The sequence below is a fragment of the Echinococcus granulosus genome (genome assembly GCF_000524195.1).
Source record: "Echinococcus granulosus chromosome Unknown EG_S00107, whole genome shotgun sequence".
Classification (NCBI taxonomy): domain Eukaryota; kingdom Metazoa; phylum Platyhelminthes; class Cestoda; order Cyclophyllidea; family Taeniidae; genus Echinococcus; species Echinococcus granulosus.
The window spans coordinates 83,257-106,658 of NW_020170487.1; the positions used below are offsets into that span (position 1 = coordinate 83,257).

The 23,402-nt window shown below is 43.3% G+C and overlaps 5 protein-coding genes across 5 annotated transcripts in view; 2 read left to right on the top strand and 3 right to left on the bottom strand. All coding sequences in view use genetic code 11, as the record gives it.

Annotated features, from left to right (window-relative positions):
- The window catches only part of EGR_08469 (Protein kintoun), a gene marked incomplete at both ends in the record, with an annotated part of 8,154 nt that extends 3,847 nt beyond the window's left edge, over positions 1-4,307 (bottom strand). The window contains 5 exons of the mRNA XM_024497718.1: positions 262-538; positions 619-1,079; positions 1,565-2,194; positions 3,345-3,660; positions 4,171-4,307. Coding sequence (XP_024347859.1) covers positions 262-538; positions 619-1,079; positions 1,565-2,194; positions 3,345-3,660; positions 4,171-4,307 — 1,821 coding nt within the window. The remainder of the gene's footprint in view (positions 1-261; positions 539-618; positions 1,080-1,564; positions 2,195-3,344; positions 3,661-4,170) is intronic.
- Positions 4,308-4,569: 262 nt separating this feature from the next.
- Positions 4,570-6,442, top strand: EGR_08470 (40S ribosomal protein S23; the record flags this gene model as incomplete). Its single annotated transcript, XM_024497719.1, has 3 exons — positions 4,570-4,596; positions 5,920-6,138; positions 6,173-6,442. The coding sequence occupies 3 exons, from the start codon at positions 4,570-4,572 to the stop codon at positions 6,440-6,442; spliced, it is 516 nt and encodes a 171-aa protein (XP_024347860.1).
- Positions 6,443-6,735: 293 nt separating this feature from the next.
- EGR_08471 (U5 small nuclear ribonucleoprotein component) lies at positions 6,736-11,207 on the bottom strand (the record flags this gene model as incomplete). The annotated part of the gene is made up of 15 exons (XM_024497720.1): positions 6,736-6,831; positions 6,925-7,186; positions 7,265-7,521; positions 7,606-7,720; positions 7,863-8,006; positions 8,286-8,376; positions 8,539-8,665; positions 8,741-8,960; positions 9,035-9,586; positions 9,651-9,840; positions 9,912-10,181; positions 10,417-10,543; positions 10,608-10,673; positions 10,711-10,968; positions 11,040-11,207. 15 exons carry the CDS (start codon positions 11,205-11,207, stop codon positions 6,736-6,738), a joined length of 2,943 nt encoding a protein of 980 aa, XP_024347861.1.
- A 476-nt stretch (positions 11,208-11,683) lies between these two features.
- EGR_08472 (hypothetical protein) lies at positions 11,684-13,633 on the top strand (the record flags this gene model as incomplete). The annotated part of the gene is made up of 6 exons (XM_024497721.1): positions 11,684-11,692; positions 11,731-11,844; positions 11,875-12,010; positions 12,455-12,634; positions 13,017-13,245; positions 13,555-13,633. 6 exons carry the CDS (start codon positions 11,684-11,686, stop codon positions 13,631-13,633), a joined length of 747 nt encoding a protein of 248 aa, XP_024347862.1.
- Positions 13,634-13,955: 322 nt separating this feature from the next.
- EGR_08473 (Contactin) lies at positions 13,956-21,448 on the bottom strand (the record flags this gene model as incomplete). Its single annotated transcript, XM_024497722.1, has 15 exons — positions 13,956-14,065; positions 14,447-14,846; positions 14,917-15,237; positions 15,816-16,043; positions 16,491-16,678; positions 17,044-17,211; positions 17,443-17,659; positions 17,961-18,221; positions 18,290-18,556; positions 18,610-18,885; positions 19,890-19,991; positions 20,067-20,312; positions 20,393-20,517; positions 20,630-21,027; positions 21,108-21,448. 15 exons carry the CDS (start codon positions 21,446-21,448, stop codon positions 13,956-13,958), a joined length of 3,648 nt encoding a protein of 1,215 aa, XP_024347863.1.
- Between the last annotated feature and the right edge of the window lie 1,954 nt (positions 21,449-23,402).

Here is a 23,402-nt window from a genome sequence, read left to right on the forward strand (position 1 = left end):
TGCAATTCCAATCCACATTCGATCATGATCTTCGCAATAAAGTGGAATGAAAATACCTTGCATGAGAAAGGCCTCTCTTGTAATAATGAGATTTAAACAGGAGCCCAGATCTCATTTTTCACCTCAAATTCAAAAAAATCCTACTTGGAGACCAGGTCCAAGAGCTCTACCAACAGCAATGGATCTCCACCAGCTACGCAGGGCCGATGGCTTCTGCACAACGATGGCCACATTATTGGTAGAGACATCACAGCAGATCACTCGTGGTTGCTCACCGCCGGCGTCATCATCTGCATCAACACCACCGTCGTCCAGCTGCCCCTCATGGAGGGAGAGCGTAGGCGCAGGGCAGTGCATCACGACGCCCCACTGCAGGGTGCATTCACCCGTGCCGCGACTTGAGCAAGTCAGCATGAGCCGCAGAGCATCATCGCCGGCCGACCATGCGAGCTGCAACGATTTGGGCAGCGCATTGCGCACTTCCACCACCACTGTGAATGACGCTAAGTCCTGTCGAACTCGCACTGAAGCCAACGACCTGCAAATATACGCTCATTTTCAGTCTCGAATCTGGCCAAAGGGGGAAGAAGAAGAGGTAGTGATCCCAATATGACCTACGATGTCTTTGGAACTACCAGCTTTACCGATGGCAGCCGATGCAAGTTGATTGCATGCATAGTCTCAACGGTGTGCGCTGAGACCCCGTTAGGGGGATCTACACTCGACCCGGATTCGCTGATCGAATTAGAATGTTTCCCACGCTTCTTCCGTCTACGTTTTTTACCAGAAGACAAAAAATCATCAATCTCAGCAGTAACAGGCGTAACACTGTCGCCTCCATCCGGTTGTTTAGTTGTAGACGGTAGAACCTCAATTAGAGGCACAGAGTTGTCAATGGGTGATTCGGCTTCTGCCTTGGCCTTTGACTCAGCCATTACTGGCTTTATTACTGGTGCCGGAATTACGGGAAATGTTAGAAGGAGTTCATGCGTAGATTTGTTGAACTTTGCTTTTCCCTTTTCCGATTCCACGGGGTACGGTAAGTCTAGTTCCAATTGATATGCTGTGGGTTTCTCGCACTGAAATGGGGAAAAAAAAATAAAAATTGTTAAATGAAGTGGCTACTAACCAAGTTGGTGTGTTACTTCTTTCTTTGAATATATTTCTCCCCCAAACTCTCACGCAACAACACTCGTGATTCAAGCGATGAGCATTCGCCTTTCAGTACAAGGCATAAAATCCGACTTTTCTATGAAGTAGGCACTTAATGAAAGAGAAAACACACGTACAACTCTCTAAAAGTGGATGGTACGCGTAGACAGCACAATAATAGCAAGCAGACCAGTTGTTTTCTTTACTCGATTCGAGACAATACAACGCTACCACACACACGCGTTCCAGGGTCTAGTGCTATAAAAGTGGCACAAAAAGGCCGGCGAGATAAGTGGCACTTTTGTGCGCACAGCCAAGAGGAGTAAAAACAACAGAGAACCACTGATTATAGCGAGTGGAAGAAAATCGGGCATTTTGGTTGATGATAGACCCTAACCACTTTTTCACCCACTTGCAAGTGTAACTTCCTCTCCGTGATATCGAGATCCAAGCAGGCTGCAGATTCAATACCCGGTAAGGCGATTTCCACTTTGATGGCAGTGGGCCGCGTGGAGCGGATATCATGACAGCAGTCGTTAGTGTAGTCCAGCATATCAAATTCTGAGCTGTGGGTGATCGTGACATCAGGCTTTTTGTACTTCGATGACAGACCCGTCTCCTCCCCTTCAGGCGTCGTTTCAACAGTCCCCATATGCTCATCCAAGCATCGCTTGTACTTGGCGAGAGCGGCTAAACTCTCCCTGGCATTGGGACCACTGCGGGCCTCATCGAACGCCGCCTTCTCCGCCTCCGCCAGCCGCTCCTGGCATTGCGCAAAGTCAGCGCGCTTCCGACGAATAACAGTAGCTCTAAGGAGACCTTTATGAGTCAGACCCTTGAGGAGACGCACTGAGGCGAGAATGGACTTTTCTTCTAAGCGTGACGACAACCAGGCGGTCTTGGCCTGTTCTCTGGTGAGACCGAGGAAGAAACCAAATTGTCGGTGTACACCCTCCACCGCGGTAGCATGGAGCAAATTGCGCAGAAATTTTAAGCCCTTTGAACGCTCAATCGCCTCGGGGTGAAACACCACATCGACGACCTTTAAACAAAGACATAAAGGTCATAGCCAATCGAAACAATGCGAAAGAATAGGGTCAGTTAAGGAATCAGCAGTTTGCCCAGCAGATACCGCCTCCTAGTTGAACATACAATTTCAGCATTAAATGTTGCGTTTTTTGGTGGCATTTCTTGAATGGGATTCCGTTTAAGGTCTTGATGATATCTGTGCTCACACAAAAAATACCAGTTCACAGCATCAAGAACAGGGCGTTCCCAGAGCAGTGCAAAAACAGGCTCCCAATCTACGGATGTGGCTAAAGATAGCGATTCCTAAATATGCACTTTCAAAATTAAATAGTAACAACAGTTTCGGCGACCAAATTGCTTGAAGGATATAAAGACTAACTGGAAGACGGGTAGCCATGGCTTTAAAACTTATAGCGAAAGGCCTATGATTCAAGGGTTCTAAAAACGATAGGGGAAAGAAGCCATTCGCATATATTCCAGAGTAATGCGATTTTAAACAATATCCTCGTTCATTCGCTTTCCCGCATATAAGCAAAAGTCTCTTTTGAAACGCAGCACGAGGGTATATGTACCTGAATACCAATAGATGGCTGCTACAAAATATTGATGGCAAAATAAGTAAAAAATGATGGTTAAAGGATCTTTACACACATACAAGACGGTGTAGGTATGTGAAACGGTAATCCGTGGTTTTTGTACCATACCAATGCACCAGCTCACATTTTGATAGGTTATTCCGTAAAATGGCTCTCACTAGTTCTAAATTCGTCCCGCAATCTCAATAATGAGTGAATTGATATGACAACATTACGATAGCAGCGCCGAGGTACTTATATGCAAACAGTGTAAAAGCTGCTGCTAACAATGATATTAAAACATAAAATGAAAATTTTGTGATTGATCTAATCAACAAGGCTGACAATGCATAACAAAAGGCATTAGGACATTCGGTGAATTCCTTTTAATTAAAATGAATGCAGCATCAGTGGAACTAAACCACCACTAATATTTGAGCTACTGCGCCATTCCAATTTCGATAACGTGCAAATCGCACATGCTTAAATGTTGATTTGTTTGGAGTTAATTTTTTTCGCCGATTAACCCCAAAGAAAAAGGACTCAATAAATACTTGATGAATTGTAGAGAGTTCAACTTCAACTCACCAGACACAGCTTGTTCTCCTTGTCCAAATCTTCCATTGGAGGAGAGAAGGAGTGTGGAATAGTCCACGTGGGAGGGTCTTTATTCCCACCAGGAATTACTTCGGGCCTTCCCAGCTTGTCTGAGGAGCAGATGTTGATAAACACCTTCTGGCCCTCTATCATTTTGGAGGCCTCTATAGGTGGCTGATTATCATTTCCTACTTCTGACGCAAGACTGGGCCAGATTCGCGACTTGAGGACGCAGAACGGTGTTGGATTAATGAACTCAACGTCGACACCCCGCTCCATCTCGGCCATCTTGATCTCTTCCTCATATCTTCGGAAAACAAAAGACAGTTTAAGACTGAGCATTCGCAAGAAGATTTGTTGTCAGTAGAAGGCATCAAAGAATCACAAAATAGTTCTCCATTGGTGATTTTATAGAAAAAGAGGACCACGACCGACAAGCATTATAGCAAATAAAAGAAAACTGTGTAAAATGTCGGTTTAAAACTTACCATATTAGTATGCATGAGCACACGAAGCCAAATACACCATCCCATGAAATTCAGAAAGACATACCCGAATATATTAAACAAAACATGTCCGCCTTAAATGAGGTCCCTGAGCGTTCTCATTGGACAAAATAAATTCTGACGCTTGATTACTTAGCAAAGTACCAAGGTAATGTATCATAGCGACTTTAACGAGTACTTCAGAAAGGCTGTTTAAATAAGTAATAGAAAACGCCGAGCGGTGAAATGCTAGGTGAGTAAGCAGAGAGTAATAATTTAGAAGTAAGATACCAAAACACTTCGGGTGTAATTGCGCAAACCTCACTACAAACCTGCGCTTATTTTCAGGATCGTTGAGCTCCTCAGCATATTCAGCAAATAATTTACAAAACTTTGGATCCTTAAAAGCCTTTCCTAATCTGTTTAATTCATCATTTGTCAGCTTCAAATCCCTGAGAGACTTCTCCATTAACGCTACAGTGCTCAAGTGTAGCGCGTCAACTGAACCATTCACCTTCAAGGACTAATTATTTATGAGAACAGAAGTAGAAATTTGTGGAATATTATTGATTAAATGCAAGAAATTACCTAGTCACAGAAGTAAAACATCGTCAAATTATTTATCGGCTTCAAGCTGAGCGATTGCTGACAAGGCCTGTGAAGCAAGCAAATAGAAAGCCCGAGTAGTAGGCTTTAAAATTATGATGTGCAACAGTAGACCACACTTAGAAATGGGGATGTTGGCTGCGATTTTGGTGGTAAGCTTGATTTCGAGATTGGCCGCGCGGAAATTTGGGCCTCCGCAATTCTACTACTGATCAGGGCATGTCATCGGGGCCTTGCCAGCGGCCCTGGGCCTCCTGCAGGTTATTTAGGTGATTGCCAGGCAGATTAGCCCATGATCGCAAAAAGAACTACTTGTTGTCTTAGCCGCTGTACCTTCGTCAAGCGGTCTGGCCTCGGGCCATTCCAGCAGCCCTATCTCTACGTTGAATATACACATTCTGCTAGAGAACAGTCTTCTTTCGTCTTCAGAGAAATCCTAGAGATCTACGAGCAGTTTGTTCTGCTGTAGTAATAAGGCTTTATATTACAAAATAAGAGTACATGCTGCAAATGGGGGAATCTATGAGGACTCAAAACGGGGGAGCTAAAAATAGTATCTTGCCTTAGAAACTTTTCTAATCCCATAAATTGCACAAGTACTACTAATGAATAAATCCAGCGCTACCAGCCGTGGTAAATCTGGACAAGTTCTTTTCGAAGCTGTCTACGGGATGTTTTCGAATATGTCAGTCAAGTAAACATGAAATGCTTGTTTCATTTCTCCAGTATCTCAAAGGAACTCGACACATTATATCTAGGCGGCGATGCAGTACCAGAAAATTAGGAAGGAAAGCAAATGCGAGCCAAAAGCACTTTAAAACACCGCACATCATAAATAAACTCTACAAACAGACTAGCGTACTCACGACTTGCACTGGGCATGTGAGAGAGTCCGCATCTTTTTGTAAAACCTACGTTGTTTTAATAGGGCTTTTCAGAGAGAAGGCGGAGAGACAAGTAAAACCTCGTGACTGAGGTGGCAACTTCCTGCAACCTCGAGAGCGTTTCCGTATTTACACCCCAAACTGTATGCTTGCTTCCCCATTTACTTATCCTAATAACCACGTCAAAGCCAAACCAACCGGGGTGTTTTTAGAGCATGAAAATTGGAGAAGAGAGAATTTACGAACCTTGTTCTGCATTTTTGTCTGAGCTTAATGTCAACCTACCTGTTTACAAGTATGACCAAAACAATCTTATAGCCATTATTATTTTTTAAGGTTTGTCTAGTGGTCTAGACTGTTTTTTAAATACTTAGCTTGTTCAAGAAATTTGACTAGTGAATCATATTATGATACAAAGTTAGGACCATCTTCTGCTTATATCTCTGTGCCCTGTCAAGGCAAACTTCGGGGTAGTTGAGGTTTTGACAAGCAGCCTAAATACTCCAGAATAAGGTTTTGTAAAAAGTTAAAGCTTTATTTAAAAATTATTTAAAGATATTGGAGGCTTTTACATTCCATTTTTTGTTTAAGCGTTCCTTGCAGGCAGCGGGCCGCTTTTTCGAAACACCTCACGTTCTGAATATGCCTAGGGGTAAGCCAGCAGGCATCCATACTGCTCGTAAGCTTAGGACGCATCGTCGAACACAACGATGGGCTGATAAACAATACAAGAAAGCTCATCTTGGTACCCGGTGGAAAGCCAATCCCTTCGGTGGTGCTTCACACGCCAAAGGAATTGTCGTTGATAAGGTAACATCATTTTAATTTCTCTACTTTTTCCTAGATTGGTGTGGAGGCTAAACAGCCTAACTCTGCCATTAGGAAGTGCGTTCGCGTCCAGCTTTTGAAGAATGGCAAGAAAATAACAGCCTTTGTTCCGAATGACGGTTGCCTGGGTTTTATCGATGAAAATGACGAGGTGCTCGTTGCCGGTTTCGGTCGTAAGGGTCATGCCGTTGGTGACATTCCTGGCGTCCGCTTTAAGGTTGTTAAAGTTGCTAACGTCTCCCTCTTGGCTTTGTACAAGCATAAGAAAGAGAAGCCAAGGTCTTAAGTGTATGGAGTTACCCCTTAATACATTGTGGTCCCATTGCTTCTTGTTTGTTGACTTGTCTGTTTGGTGTGGAACTGCAAGATCCTATATTAGCGCTTACGTCCCCCTAATTCTGGCTGGGTGTTAGGCTGTGCATGCTAAAACTTGGACTCTTCAGGCCTCCATCCTTGTTCCTATGGTGGTTGGTGTCGGCTTATAGAATCATCCATCAGTTATCGTTGCGCGAATTGTTTACCCAGTTCAATTTAAAACAGATTTTACAGCACATCTTTTTATCCTTGTATAAAAAACCATTACAATGCGTAGCTTAGCATGACATCCTGCTTTGCGAATTCCAGCAACATCGGGTCGTCGAAGTACTTGTTAATGCTTACATCTTCATTGAGACCCTAAGAAGGAAGAGGGTTCGTTGATTCATCGAAGCCACGGTCATTAAAAATTGGACGGATCCGAAATGAAGGATGAGGGACCCGGCTACTCACCTTCCTTCGTCTCGTCTTGATCATAAACTCGCGAGCAAGGTGGGTGGCCGGTTGCGCCACCAGGGGCTGAATTTGGATGGTTCGGTCCAGCGGGTCTCCAGGCACCATTTGCCAGTGATTGAAGACAGACATGCAAAAGGCTTGGCCCTGCGAGTGTGTCCGCAGATCTGTCTCAAATCCGAAGGAGTCAATCACCGGTAGGAAGGCTTTGATGATATAGAGCGGTGAACCGGAGATTGGAGCATCGTGAGTCACATGACCTCTGAATGTAAAAATTTAGCTGATAATGTAGAGGAAGTGTTAAGGTAATGGTTAATGAGGGCGGGGACACCCGTCCTACCGTCGAAGATTGAGGACGTTGTAAACGGCGGACACACAGTCGGCAGGCGCTTGCACTTCAACGTAGTAATAGGGCTCCATGAGTCGTGGCGTGGCCATCATAAAGGCAGAGTAGGCAACTCGACGCGCTGTCGGAATGATTTGGCCTGAGCCACGTTGATGTGCTTCACCCGAAATTAGCGCATCCAAAATCTTAAATTTCACATTTCGGATCGGTTCGTCGCAAAGTGGACCTTCCCGTGTACCCCATTGGAAACCCTATGTTATAATGGAAAAGTGCCGCTTAGGTATAGTGGGGAACAGCGCTCTTGCTTTGATTGACGTCTGGAGGAAAGAACAAACCTGTACAATGTAGTCCCTCACTGAACCCAAAAGCCCCTTGTCCACTTCTGACGGAAGAGTATCGTCCACTAGGATGTTTGGACCTGTTGAGTCTGGGCCGAAAGCCCAAATGGATCTAAAAACACACCACGCATCAAATGAACAAACAATACCACCCTCAATGCGCTACACTGCACGCATAAACAGGGCTTCAAAGTGCAACTAGGCTCACTGATACTCCTGAATAAGAATGAGTAGTGCGGACGATAAAGGCTCACCTTGCAGCGAGAAGGTCCCACTCATACTTCTTGAGGAAGAATTCCCCAAGTTGCTTTTTAGGCCAGTCGATCCGAACCACCTTATTTTCAATATCCTCCGCCAGACCCTTGTCAAGTGGTTCGGCTATCATGGTGATCTTGTTCCTAGTCATGAAGCACGTTCATGGTTAACATGAGTATGCCTGATATAGAATGAGGGCATAAGTCATTTGAAGGTGTTATGCGAGCTAGGGAATTGAGATTTTTGACGCCATAGTTAAAACAATGGAAAAAAGTCCCTAAGCAAAGATCATAACTTCAGGATACACCATCGGAATGCATGACTCAGTGCTTTGATCCACACCTTGGGAATAACAACTGTTAGATCCTGAATTGAAGATAGTCAATTGGCATGATTAGCAATTTTCAGGGAAAAGGACTTACTTCTTGTTCGGTGACTCTGAAAAGCACTTCAAGGATGAGGTCTCAACGACGGTTTCACAGAACGCCACGACAGGATCGGCGACTTTGACCTCTGAAAAAAAGACAGAATTTGTGGAATCAGGAAAGGTTCCCCTTTTCCACATTCACAATAAGCGGCACAACCATTACAAAATAGCTTGAATGCTTTGGTAGTTTAGGTGTTCCGGTAAAGACGTGTCAAAAGTGGAGCCGCAAACAAACCGTTTCAACTTACCGATATCAGAATAGAGCTTGCGTAGATCATGCATTACGCAGTCAAGGTAGAGTTCGCCTGTTCCTCGAATAATCCGTTCACCTGACTCCTCCACCTTGGTCATGAGCAGAGGGTAACTCTTGTTCACCTATGAAAAAATAACTTTACTTTATCCACACACATGGAAAGAAGTTAATCACCTAGCTCCTCCCACAAAATTCACCTTTCTCAGACCATCGAGCATTTTGGGAAGTTCTGAGGGATTGGCCGGTTCAACAGAAATCTTGACGATCGAGATAGTATTGAAGGTAAGTGGATGAAAGATAAAAGCCTCACTGTCTGAATGGGCAGATGTGATTGTTGACGTCTTGACAATAGCTTGATCTACACCCTCTATCAACACCCAGTTGCCTGCAGGCACACGATTCACCTCAAGACGATATCTGCAACAGACCCCAAGAACCCACACTTAGACGTCAATAAAACCACCAAAGGAAACCGAATGTTATACACCTACCGCCCGCAAAAGATCCAGAGACGCCCAGCAACAGCAGGACGAGAATCCTCCTCATCGTTGAGAGAGTATGCCTCCCCAAGCACCCGCACATCCTGTCCAGCCTCCAGTCGACCGGAGAGAACGCGCCCAAAAGCATGGAAGGAAACAGCGTCCTCGTCGGGGTATAGCTTAGTAGTATGCACCATGAGATGTGGTGACTCTGCACGGCACGCGATCATATCGCGCGCGATAGCAGAGTCCAGAGGACCCGAGTAAGTGTGACTAATCTTCACTCTGGCGCTTGCCACCGGACTGGGCACGTGCTTCACACACATGGAAACGAAACCGGAGAAATCGCCAAAGAATCGACTAAAAATGATTCGCAACAAAGGACGGACGTTGAGTTTAAATTCGGACTTAGAAAGGTGAATGCCGAGTTCACTGCAGAGCCTAGGCAAGCAAGTATCCACGTCGCCGGCGGTCTGTGCGAATATTTTGTAGATCGGCTCGAGAATGAACTCCACGAAGGAGCGAAGGGAGGATGCAGTCGGAGGCTTCGATTTAAAGGTTCTCCTGTAGCCAAAACACCTTGGTAGTAAGCGTTGCATTCATGTACCACGTAAACTAAAAAACTCACGTCTCTGAACTGAAGTACTGATCGCCCCATAGACGCTTGGCAAAACTCTTATAGTCGATGGAATCTGCAAAGGTGTCAGTATAGATCTTTGCAAAAGACTCCAATGTAAAGCAGAATCGATAGTAGGAGCTCGCGAAACATACGTTGCCCAGCAGTGGACTAACTATATGCTGGGGTTCGAGGGAAACACCTGAAAGAGAAGTACAGCTAGCATATTCGTGTTATTGAGGGAATAAAACAAGAGAACCCGGAGACGCATACCGGCTCCTTCTGAGAAAGTCGAAATCAAGGAGTTAACCTCGTCGATAATGTTCTTAATCTTATAGTAAGCGTCATTTGGTGGTAGCTTAAGCTCGAGAACAAGTCGGTCAATCTTGTTGAGGCACAGAAGAATAGGAAGGCGCTCCTGAAGTGCGTGTTTGATTAGACGTTCTGTGTTCATCAGAACACCTTCACTGACGTCCACAAATATGCAAACGGCATCACATAGGCGGAAGGCCGCTGTCACCTCATCAGAGAAGTTCACGTGGCCTGCAGGGAAGAATACCACGTCATAAACGACCACAGTATTGCGCTTTTCAAAACTCAAAGGAAACCACATTACGCCACATTACTAGCTCACAAAAAGACAAAAGTTCTCGGCAAATAAAATTATCTAAGCTGCAAAATACAATAGCGAAAAAACTAGAAATATTTACATTAGCTCTACTAGATTCAAATGGTCAAAAAATGTGTTAGCAAGAAAAATCACATAAGTGCAACATACCAGGGGTGTCGAAAATGTTAAGAAGATATGACTTATTCTTCAGGTCCGACAGAACCAGCGTCATCGGAGTAGACTTAACACTCAAACCTCTCTCGACTTCAAGTTTTAGGTAGTCAGTATAGCGCAACTAGAAAGAAGGAGTATAGGTTACTCGAAACAACGGATTTAAAAAGTATTAAACTAAAACTCACATCCTTGTCTTCCTTCGCTCTAATATCGGGATGTGTTTGCTCTATAAGGCAATCGACGAACGAAGTCTAAAGAAAAAGCATGTAAGAGAAGCATAGTTAATACTTTTCCATGATGCAGATGTCCGCAAAACGCAACACTGCGAATGAGTTCAGGACAATCCATCAGATCAGCCAAGAACTCCGGATCGTATGTGGTCTCGGGTAGGGAGTATTCAGAGTAGGCAAAATTCTTCCTCTTAATAGGCTCAATTAGAGGCTGAGTCAAGGGCTGAGCATCCTCTTCTTGAACCAATGTTTCAACATCAGGTCCGTAGACCTCCATTGCGCTCGGGTAGTACTTCTTATCATCATGCAAAACTACCTAAAGTTAGCATAAAGCACGAGTTATTTTGTTAATGAAGAGTCAGGGGCTGTCCATGAAAAACACCTTACTGAGAAGGCCTCATCAGTTTTCTCAAGGAGTTGCATAGCATGACTGTGATCTTCCTTTTCTTCTGGTTCTTCTTCAGCGACACTATCAGCATCCCCCTCCACCTCCTCATCCGACAGGATATTTGGACCTATATAATTCCCGAATTCGTCGTACAAGTCGGCATCCATTCTCCACAAAGGCTACTGGGAGGCTCTCAACCAAAACCATTAACAAGGTCAATGTCAGTGAACGCGTACGCTTTGAAAACAGTAGGTTATTCACAAAAAATAGGCGTAGATAAATTTTAAAGTTTTACAATGTTCAGTCAGGGAGGCAATATTTAAGTAAATTGCTTTTTAAGAATTTGTGGAGCCCAATGCGAAAAAAGGAGTAAAAAGACGCAAATTTTTAACAAGCCCAATCACACAAACAAAGACCATAGGGTGCCTGAATCACCTTATTTTGCTACATGCTACAGGTGTACTACTTAGATCAGCTGGCATTATCAAATCATCAGGTGCATTCGACAGTAAAGCATTTCAGATTGAATACCTTATAGAATATGTATTATAATACAAGTATACTGCATGCACTTTAATTAGTATTAGGCTTGTTCTTGAGTTCACTTGTTTGCATTTTCAGATGGCCTTGCTGATTTTTAACTATGGATATGGTAACGCGTTCGTGGTGATTTACCATTGTTGAGTTTAGGATGAAATTCCTGAGTTAGAGCATTACCCTGGTGTCTTTGGAAGCAACCGTTCAACTGGTAGACCTGACATTAATAATATTGCCAATCATGTTGAGAAAGCCTCTGAAACTGAGGTTTGGCTGCGTGTTAATTCAATCCCGTAGTTAAATGAGGACACGCGAATTGCATTTAGGAAGGCTTTACAAAACAAAAGTAACTCTTGGAAGTCTTGCCTGTCCCCGGATTCCGTAGGCTCATCTGAAGTGCGAAAATCGAACTTGGAAGATAAAGACATACCAAGTAAAATATCACATTAGTTGTTATAAAAATGGCAGTTGCAACACTACTCATTGCGGTTATGCAACTTACCAGGGTTCTCTGTTTGCTTTACATTTATTGGTATCATACATCTTAGATAAATTTGCGCCAATGCACTCATATTTTACCACTCTCATCTGTCTTTTCTTGTTGTTCAATGCACAACTTCTGATAACTGATTTATTCTCCAACGGCTTGGCTTTATTGGTTAGGGGAGTTTTAAGTTTGTGTCTCTAGTAATAGTTTTTTAGACTGAGCTAAAACCTGGGGAGCTTTTTTATCCTTTTGCAATTATAAATAATTTCACTGCTTATTTTGTATTGCCTCTTGACAGAAAGTTTACCCATTTTCTTTAATACCTTACATATTTTTGTGTACTTTATTTGCTTTATATGCCTATTTTAAAACATTTTTGCTCTTTATTAGACTGGATCACAGATGATTTGTTGGCCAAAATTCAATCAAACCCTAGCGTTAGTGCGTGGTTGCAAAACCCTCGGAAAGTTTCCTTCCTCAATGAACTTCAAAAAAACCCTAACAAACTGTTCAACCAGAAGAATACCAAGGAAGATGCATGTGCTATTCAGAAAATAGCAGAAATCTTAGGTGATTCAACATGACTTGAATGCTGTGCCTTTTGCCTTATTCTTAGCCTTTTAGAGCTATAATTTGTTTAGGCAGTTAACAACTAGGATAATTTTCCGATTACTATATCTACTTATGATTACTTTCATTTCGACAGTTTTATTTCAAAAGCAACATTGAGCTTCCTATTAGTTCCTAGGATGATTTAATGTTTGCGAATCGTCATCAAAAACGTTGTTTGTTCTTTATGCTCCTACATTCTAAGGGCATAGAAGGATTGCATTTTCGTCTGCTGACTAGATGTCCCATATTTGTTTCCTACTTTTGTTTGTGTGATTATCCTGAACCAAATAGATCTGGCATTCCTGTTAATAAATTGATGCGGTTGGTCTTGTGTAACCAGGTGAACACTTTGAGGATTTGGCTATTCAGGGGGAAAAGGAGGTGAAGATGAAGCCACCAGTCCAATCGCATAAACCTTTGATCGAAGAAGTTTTGAGTCTTGAGGAGAAAGAACTTCAGACCGCCGTAGACAGGATGCTGGCAAATGAGGAAATCAGGTGTGCTCTACAAGATGAGCACGTCCGCGAGATTATTGAAACTCTTCGGTGCAATCCGGAAAAGGGACAAATGTAAGTGTCATAGACGATACACTGCGAGATCAGAAGTTCCCAGATTTTCGCCTCTAGATGACTGAATGTCTTTTTGCCACAATTTTTTGGACTGAACTATCTGTATGGTGCAATATTTGAGCACAGTGGCTCACAATGAATAAAAACTACTAAGATATTTTAATTTGATACGATGAATCTGTAGTGTCATCAGTGTTTTGGTACAGAATATAACGCACTGAAAAAAGTGTCCCTTGTACCTGATATTGTGCGACAGGATAGGTATCCAAGTATCCTTACATTTACAGTATGTATACCTTTATCACCTAGGTTGGCAAGACAAGCCCCTTCAAGCGTGAAAGAGAAGCTCAACCTTCTTATACAAAATGGTATTCTTGCTGTTGAGTAGATCCTCTGGTTCTTCGACCTCAATCTGTATTCCACATCGTTTAATAGTCATCTAGTTATATCATAAGTCTACCTACTTCTCTGTAAATTCTCTTCTATTTCACCACTGTGATCTAATTACTTCAAAATGTGCCACTGGAGCCTGTGTCATCAAGTGATCTTATAAGTTTCCTTAATGGGATGCTGGCGCCAATGATCTTATGTCCTTATTACCCAAAGTAATGGGAGATGAGATGACCTGACTACAAGGATGTGTTTGTTCACGAGCACAAATGCGTTGGGGGGGGGGGGGGGCATAATGTACAGAACCAAATGGAGAGGAGTTAGAGGTTGAGTTGCTCAAGTAGAAGGATGAAAGTCAAAGCAATCACCCATATAGGCCATCGCACTTTCAATGCTGAGCAGACTAGGTTGTAATGGATGTCGGGACCCTCTGAAATGCAAAAAATTTTAGTGCTTTGTCAGCTACATCAACGACAGCAAATCCAATTCTCCAAGCAATTTAGAATAACGTAAATCTCCAAGTCTGTAACGTTATTTACTGGAATAAGTTAGATTCATAAGTTCTCTTATCCTCACTCAAGGTTTTGAATAAATCTTGCACTTCATTCCATGTTTTTGTAATAGTTAGTTCGCAATTCTGTGTAACACTGGCAAGACATCCATTCAAGGCACGACTGGATATCAATTACATAGATCTACTATCTACGCCTAGCTAAGCTGTGGTATTGTTTTCTGGTTTTTCGACATAAAAATCAGTAACTTTTTAATTATCGGAATTGAATTCACAAGAGAAAAAAAGTGGTAAACCTACCCCATGATGCTCCCGGTACACACTGATCCCTGGGGATCATCTGAAATTGCACAATCGGAGAGGACATTTTCCCTACACCGCCCCGACTATACGCATACACCCGCAGGTTGTAGCGTTTATTAATGTCCAAATTCTGTACATAGCCGTACGTTCTCAACCTCACGTCCACGTCTGTGTGCGCCTCCTTGTAGTTTGAGCCCACCAGCCAGTAGCGAATGCGATAGCCCAAAACCGCCTCCTCATTCAGGGTGGTTTGTACGCCCACCCAACTCACTCGCACCGTCCGTGGGTAGTGCGTGCTATTCAGTTGAATCATGGTGGGGAAACTCTGCGGCCAAAGTTTGTAAGTCGTCTGCTCGGCAAATCCCGACGGCGGCCCATCGCCTGCTGTGTTGAAGGCCTAGAGTCCACCCACTCCAAGGCATTACATCTTGTGAACACTAAACAATAACATTGAAACTGCAAGTCACCTGAACCGCAACACAGTAGTAGATATCCTGCTCTAGACCGATAATAAAGCCAGAAGTCAGGTCGGCGCCGTAGAGGGTGCGCCGCTGACCCTGCTCAAAGCGCTCGATGTCGGATTCGATGCCGAGGCATTCCAGATTGCGGCGCCAGTAGATAAGTCGGTAACCGAGGAGGGGACCCTCTTCGCCACTTAGCAAAGGGGGATCCCAAGTGATGAGAAGGGCGCTACCATTGTACTGGTTTGCCTGTTGATTGCGTGGGGCAGTAACCGGGAGACGAGCAGCTGACATTATCACCACTGGATCGGTGATTGGCCCGGAGCCCTGCAATCAAACAAACTGACTTGTGCCTAGAAAAGCAAACACATTCAGTATTCTATTTGCTGAGATTAGTTCAAATTGTGTCAAATGGTAAATGAAGGTAAAAAGCGCTCTTGGCACCAATTTTTACATGACTTTTCCATTATCTGCACCATTTTAAAAGGACACGGTAGCTAGGCGCCTAGTAATCGTGCCTGGTGTGACCTCCTTGATTATCAAAGGCCTGATATGCGTTGCGATATTTTAAAACGGTAAAAGAAAGTAACTAATCCGCAGCGAAAGTAAGATTTTTTTACGATTAAGTAATTGAATTCATAAGCTTTTCCAGTCTCCTGCCATTCGGTCACCACGCCGGTGGCATGGTGTCCATTTCACGCTGCCAATCCAGTTAGCCGCCCAGCGCTCCTGTGTGCCGGCAGTAAAACCAACTTTTAACTGAGATATCTCATAGCATAAATCATTCCTTTGAAAAACATCACCCTCGACTTCGTTTGATGAATGGTGCGGGTCGTTGAATCCGCAAAGACCTGCGATGGAAGAGCTAATACGACTTCGCGCTATGGTGTTTGCAAGTCGAGTACCTGATTGTTGACAGCCTGGATGGTGACCTCGTAGGGCTTATAGTAGCGCAGAACGGGCAGGCTGACGGTGTACTGCACCCACGTGGTATCTGGCACCGATGAAGGCTCATAGACGAGGGCCGTAGTGTACTCGGTGTCCTCCCAGGCCCTCCATCGAAGCACGTAATGAAAGCCCTCTCCGTTCTGTTCTACGTACGTCAGCGGCTCCCATTTCACCACCAGTGTGCCCTGAAGTGAAGTGAATTGAGTCGGGACCAAGTTAATTCGCATTGAGCATGGTACATCGTGGCTATATACTTTCTTTCGCCATAAAGCAATGGAAGGCTAGCACAGTCAATTAGGAAATACTTGAGCAGTGATAAAATATCATCCCATGATCCTCGGGTTTGTTTCACAGGTGGGTAATCAACACTCGATACACGGGGGAGCACTGCAGCCGAAGCTCACTAGGAAAAATCCTTGTAACGGCACGATGCTTTTTTTGCTTTTAAATATGGTCATTCCACCTATTCTCGATCTTCCACGAATCGGCCTTCACTCTATCAGCCACGTATATTACTGATATTCTAGCTACTTCCATACTCATATCTGTCACAATTTCTCTGGGGAGGGTTCAAATCCTAGAATAGTGTAGACTAAACTGAATTACTGATGTTCCAACACTCTAGACTTCACCTCTTTGCCACCACCTCCAGTCACATTCCGGACCATTTTTGTCGGTGCCTTCGGCAGAGTGACGATCCCACGCGATGGCCTCGAAGGCTCCCCAACACCCAACGCGTTCACCGCTCGGACGCGCAGCTGATAGGGTATGTTCGAGTAGAGATTTCCTATTGTAGTTGTTCTGCGTTTGGTATTCTGACCTTTGCAGTGATTAAAAGCATGAAACTCAACAATTTACTCAATCAACAATCGATAACTATGGTCATTTTTCATTGTTTTGAGGCATAGCTTATTTGTACCTACCTTAGTTTCGTTCACAAAATGATTAAATGGGTTTCGTGACAACCGTCCCGCATTTTACTATAAAAGACATTAGTTGGGACCTCCATTAGCATAGCAGAAATTTTAACCTTGTTTCAATATTTGGAGGATGAAATTTTGATGAGATGTCTGTTTTCGTAAAAAGTCTTTAAATATCCTGCATTCGAATGAAACTTTTTATTCCACATTATTGCAAAGCGATCTGTAATTCGGAGTACTTCAGTCGCAGTTGAGGCAAACCTACCGATCACGATGTCGGCAGACTGGTTGAGACGCGACACCACTACGGACCACGGCTCATCAGCCACTTTAGCCTCAATTATGAAGTATTGGATAGGGTGAAAGTGGTCCGCTCCAACGGTCCAATTCACCATAACCAATTCACTGTCTGGAATTGTTGCTGCCTCCACACCTTTAATGTTAAATAGATTGAGACATAAATAATTTCCCTCCCGCTAAGGATTTAGGAAGCAGATTCATTAAAAATGAATAGAAAGTCCAAAAAACCATCAAATATAGGTTGTACAAACAGCGTGCTTGTCAAGTCGCTGGAAAAAGATACTTCTTTGGTCAAATGGACTCTTTAAACTCACATCACTTGGCTACGAAATCAAACTAATAGGACCATTTCCTTCTTGCTCACCCGCACAGGGACCAGGCGGACCAGCAACGAGGATATAGGCAGTAGAGCGGTTTCGGGAGAGCGGCGTCTGCGCCTCGCAAGTGTACCGACCAGCATCGTAGAGTTGGATATTCACTATGTGCAAAAAGCCGAAGTTGCGATCATAAGACCGCAAAAATTTCGTCGTCTCGTAGCGCCGTGCGTCCACATCCAGTCGATCAAACTTTATTTCCACATCCTGATACATTCACACAAAATAATAGAATATGCAGAAACTGACCCAATTTAAATTATTCCTAATCCATCATTCATAGACTTTCAGTTACCGATCCATCTTATTTAAATAACATGGGCACACTTGGCTCCACAAGAACTTTTTCCACAAATAGCCTTTACTGCCTGTTTTCATATCACTTGTACTTTTCAATAGGAAGATAGATTAAACTTCTAATTTTAATGGGAGAACTCAAAAAATCTACTTGCCAAAAAAGAAATCGAGCGTTTAAAACGAGGGGTGTGGGGAGCTAAGTCAGGTTTACCTCGTAGAACCAGGCATAGTTGACATCGAGGAATGAGCTGACAGTCGCCTTGCAAGGCACAATGACTGTCGAGTTGACATCTACAATAGTGTTTTGTGGTTTTAAAGTGAGAACCAGTGGATCAATCACTGTGAGATGAGCTGAAGTGCTAGCCATGCCGAATTGGTTCTGCGCCCGGCACTCGTACAGACCCGCCTGCATTCTCGTCAACTGCGCCACCAACAGATTTCCACTGGGCAATGTGCAATATGTTACCGGGCACTACAAAGCATTTTTCATGTCAACTCTACTGGCTTCAGGTGGGAGAAAATGGATGAAATTAAACTCACAGTAGGTTCGCCGGTGGTCTGATCCACGATGCTGGCGATAGGAGCAAGGGTTGTCCCCTGGAAAAACCAGGTGATAGTGGGGTCAGGGGCAGCCTCAGGCTGACAGGTCATGACAGCATTGTAGCCCACCATGCCTAGCACCGGTACCATTGGATGTTTTTGAAAGTTAGGTGCAAAAGCGAGCACTCGCAGCTCACCAGAAGAGGACTCACTACCCAGACTGTTCACTGCTAGGCAGTCGAACATCGCTGAATCGGCGGTAACCACCTAGAAAGAGAGGGGAGAGGGTAAGAGGTCGTGATCTGAATGCAAAGACCTACATTGGAGATGACTAGAGAAGCGGGTTCCTTGGTGCCGTCTGTAACAACATAGCGGGTTGTGTCGAGCTGACCAGAGTCAATGAGATTGCGAACGCGCACACCATTGCGATACCAGTATTGCGTGGGCTCGGGTATGCCACCGGCCTCGCAGACCATTGTAACGGTGGTGCCCACTGCCACTACCTCGTCCTTCGCCTTGTTAGTGAAGTAAGGCAGTGCTCTGATCTGCAGACTCACAGTTCGTGGATCCGCCTGGCTCCCTCTTGCATCCGTTACCTGTTGTAACAGATCATCTTATTGAATGCGATTCAGCTTAAAGAACTTGAAAAATATAAGCAAAATGTTTTGGGAACAGAACCCATTATTCCTTTACCCCATTAAATTTGTGTTAGTGTTTTTCTAACCATTGCCCTCATTTTCCAATTGAACACAATATCCCTCAGACTTAAAAGGAGGGGGGCGGCAATTTTCGCTCTTAAAATTTATAGGTCGGTAAAATAATACATTGCACATGTTTAACTTTCTCACTTTTGATGAAACTATTCTTCTCATAAAAATCGCATAATTTTTGGCTGCTCATGGATTTGAAGTGTACCGAATTTCATTTGCTTTGAACAGCAAGTACTCTAAAAAACCTCTTGGCGTCAGTCTTTTGGCGTGCTGGTTCCGCCATGCCCTGCTACTCGAGCGGCATCTTTGTTAATTGACCTCCAACTTACTCCGTCACTCTTATGATGTCCTATCGTTAATAACGAGCATGGGTAACTGTTGTGGAGGCTAGTTCCGATGCCTAGACTTGTCTTCTGGACTCGCTTTACGGCGGACGAAACTTAGCCTCTCCAGCCGTACATAAGCAAGGCTATTACCAAAATGTTTGGTCGATTTTCTCTTCAAGCATAAGATCCAACTAGATCTCAATCTCTGCCTTCCGATTTTCCTGTCACTTCTGGCAATACTGAGAACGCCGCAATTGAGAATTGGAGCCCATACTTATTGAGCGGAAGTAGTAAAAATCTCGATCACAAATTTTTCAAATTTCGTCTGTTTGGTTAAAATGAGTCTCGTTGCGAATTGTATCAAGTAAAGGCATTATCATTAAGACCGTCTTTTTTCGACTATTTTTAAATCATCGGGAAAATTTTTGTGCATGATCAGTATGCTTTCTTTTAATATTCTGCAGTTTTGAGGTCAATAATTTGCACGAATATTAATGTGCCATTGTGGCTCTACAATGATAAGAAGAAGTGTTTTCATGCCACTCAATTTTACAGATTACTTACGCTGCATTCGTAAACACCCTGATCTTCAGGTTGCACTTGCGGAATATCAATGACACGGTTGAGCTCTCTCAATCTATTTACAGGAATTGGGACGCCGTCCAGCTACAAGGAAAAAAAGAAGTGACTAGTTTTGTCTGATTTAAACCACTATAATATAGGCAAAAATAGGGATCATACTCTGCGCCAGGTGTAATGTAGTGGTCCAGACTGCACACTGCCACCGGCGAAGCATTCAATCCGGACGGGGTGACCACGAATGGGATCGCTAGGCCAAATGGCCGGGAAACTGTCGTAGATGCGGGGCTCTTGTGTCCTGTAATTGCTCTCCATCACTTCCAAAGGCATATCTGGTGATTTTGGTGAGTCACTCAACCGAGAGCCCAGTTGATACATCGTAATCATGCACACATATACTCCCGAATCCTACAACACCCAGAATATCTCCTTATGGCTAGGTAATGTGTGTATTTACTAGAGCTTTTGGGACTTAGGAATTGGTATACCTGCGTTGTGGCCTCAGAAAAACCGATGAGTGCCTGTGCTTGCGAGACAAAGACTCCCGGTCGAGCCAACAGTACTAGTGGTTCGAGAACCGGTCCTTTTCGCATGTAGAACGAGTATATTAAACCTGTAAGTTTTAATAATATTGCTGTCCCTTTTTTTATTCATATGAAGCTAATGAGGTAAGAAAGTAGTACTGCATCCCATTTTGTCTTTAATACTAAAGCAAAAAATCTTACTATCTCTTGGAGAATGAGCAGGAGGATCACAAGGAATGGTAACGCTTTGATAAGCTGCCGCCAATCTGGTTCTACGAGGGTGTTTTGGGAAGGTTTCCAATTGACCAAAGATTATTTTTGCTGTTCGACTTGAAATGCTTCCAAATCGATTATATGCTTCACATTGGTAATATTCGGAATCTAGTGTTGATATAGGGGAGTGTATCACCATGTTTCCTCCACTTATGGCTATGCGACCATCTGTCGAATTCATGGGATCGACAAGAGTCCTTCTGACGGCTACACTGGAACCGCCGGTTATCAAGCCAAGCTTGTACCACCTATAACTCGGTGCTGGATTTCCATTGGCAAAGCATTTGAATGAGACTAAATTTTCCACATCGATCCCACTTACAAACCTGCAATTGTTTTATCAAATATTTTTTAATGTATTAAATATGTCAAACAGTTTTTAAAAGCCTTAACACTTCCACATTACCATGCATCTTCGGGTTGTGTTACAAAGCAGGGACCTCGAGAAATAGGAAGCGTATCATTTTGACCGTATTCAATCATCCGACCATTGGGACGCAAGTATTTGGCATTTATTGACGGTGCTTGACATATGTATGGACGCATCTCTGTTGATGAGCCAATGTACCATCCCCATGCAGTTCCATTTGTACCATAAACAAGTTTATCCAGAGATCTTGGATATGTTGGCATTTCCGCAATTGTTGGCGGTTTATCAAACCAGAGTGCGTAAAGACTCGGACGAATTGATTGCTTATCCGGAGGCCAGCCTGACCATATAAATTCGCCAAATGGAGATTGTAACATAGTGCCCGAAGTATACCAGCGCATACTAAGAATATGCACCAAAGCAAATCAAACCTTCTATTCAGGGAGTTCGTTTCCAGCCAGATACTGACGAATTTGTGTTCTTCGAAACTATTAATCCGCAACATGTGAGCACCCCTACTCTATTTGTATAAGAAACCATTCTGCAACAAACCAAGCAGTCTGTACTTGCCGTAGAATAGGTGGCAAGAGGAAAATTTACAAAAACGTAGCAATTTGTGTCAAAACTGCTCCAACCGGTGGGGCAATCTAGAGTCGAAAGTAATGTGGGCTAAATTACCTGATCGCATTTGGGGATCTTGAGGGCAGCCTGACCATGGGTTAATTGAACTGCTTTTTATATTGGGGATTACGAAAAGTAGTAAAAGCAACATATTCAATTTAATTATGAGCTAAGTAGCACTCAACCGTATTTTCCGGTGCTTCAAATATTAGCCATTTACACTTTTTCGGTCATGATGCATTACAACAAGCTCGAGGCTGATTTGGCTAACGGTGAATAGCATGCATGCGATAATGTAGGCATTATAATTAAACGATGAGCACTAGTTAAAGCATAAAATTTACCATGCCATATTCTTGTCATTAAGTGTCTGCATAAATAGAATGTTCGCAAATTCTGTATACTTATGTTGCCATGCCCTTCATCATTAAGCAATATTTTAATTTTACACTATGTGCTGTCATTATATGGTAATCCATATATTTACCAATAATTTGGCAAGTAGGCTGGGCTTTAAAAACACAGCAATTGTAATCTTGGAAATCCCAGGGAGTTTTTAACCAATCTTTGTTTGCCAATTGCATTTATTCTGATATGAACACAACTTACGCAGTTTGCGCCCTAAAATGCCTTCTTTTGCGTTGCATTTAACTAATTTACAATAATGCTCCGTGCACTGGCGTTTCGGAGTTCGAGAATTCACGGACTCGCAAAATTTGCTTCTGAACCTAACTCATTTCCAGCTATGATTTTTCAAGGCCTTTTACTTCACCGGCTATTTTGCCCTTCTCATCGCCCTACCTTATATGTCTTTTTCGTTTATTGAATTGAATTATACCCCTCTGTATGATTTCTGTGATACGATGTTTACCGTCCCGGTAATGAAGAAGAAACATAACTTACCCTGGTTTGGCAAATGCACTTCAGGCAATACTTTGCCCCCGTTTGGCGTCATACATTCCGTTTTTAAGGGATAATGTATTAAGCTGACTTCTAAATGCAAAGAAAGCGCTTTGGGAACATAATATGCATTATACTAAAAAGTCGACTTCTAGAACCAAACATTTACCACCACTTTAAGTGAGTCGTATCAAACACTCACGGTTCCTTCTGACTCGCGAGCAGGCTCTGGGGCCCAATCTCGCAAGTGTTCTCGGCATTACTGCACCCCATTCCTAAAATTAATCAACGCCCCCCCCCCCCACGCAAGACCCACACAGCCTCAAAACATCAAATGGGATCACGCAGACACTCCTGCCGACTACAGTTTTTGATCTCCAGATAGCGTTACATTCCTGTAAAAAAATGAGGTTAACAAAGCCATGACCGCCTTGAATACTAAACCTCGATTAAAATGCATTCATAACTAAAAGTTGATTAGGCACGATCCAGCCCTAGGGACACATTGATTAAGGTATTCTTTCGGACATGTACTTAACGTTGTTTTGACCGGATCAACTTTTCTGCAGTGAGGGAAACGCTTTGAGGAAAAAACAATGCATTAGATCGCTCAAAGGTAAACCAAATGATAATTTCAAAGCCAACAACGCTTGGGTTATTGCACATGGAGTCACAACATAAATAAATGCTAAATGCCCATAATTTGATAAGGTGGGTGAAGCAATAGGTCATGATAAATGCAAATGATGATGATAATAAAGACGAAGAGATGAGATCGGTTGGATGGCGTGACCCAGTTTTGAGATCGGA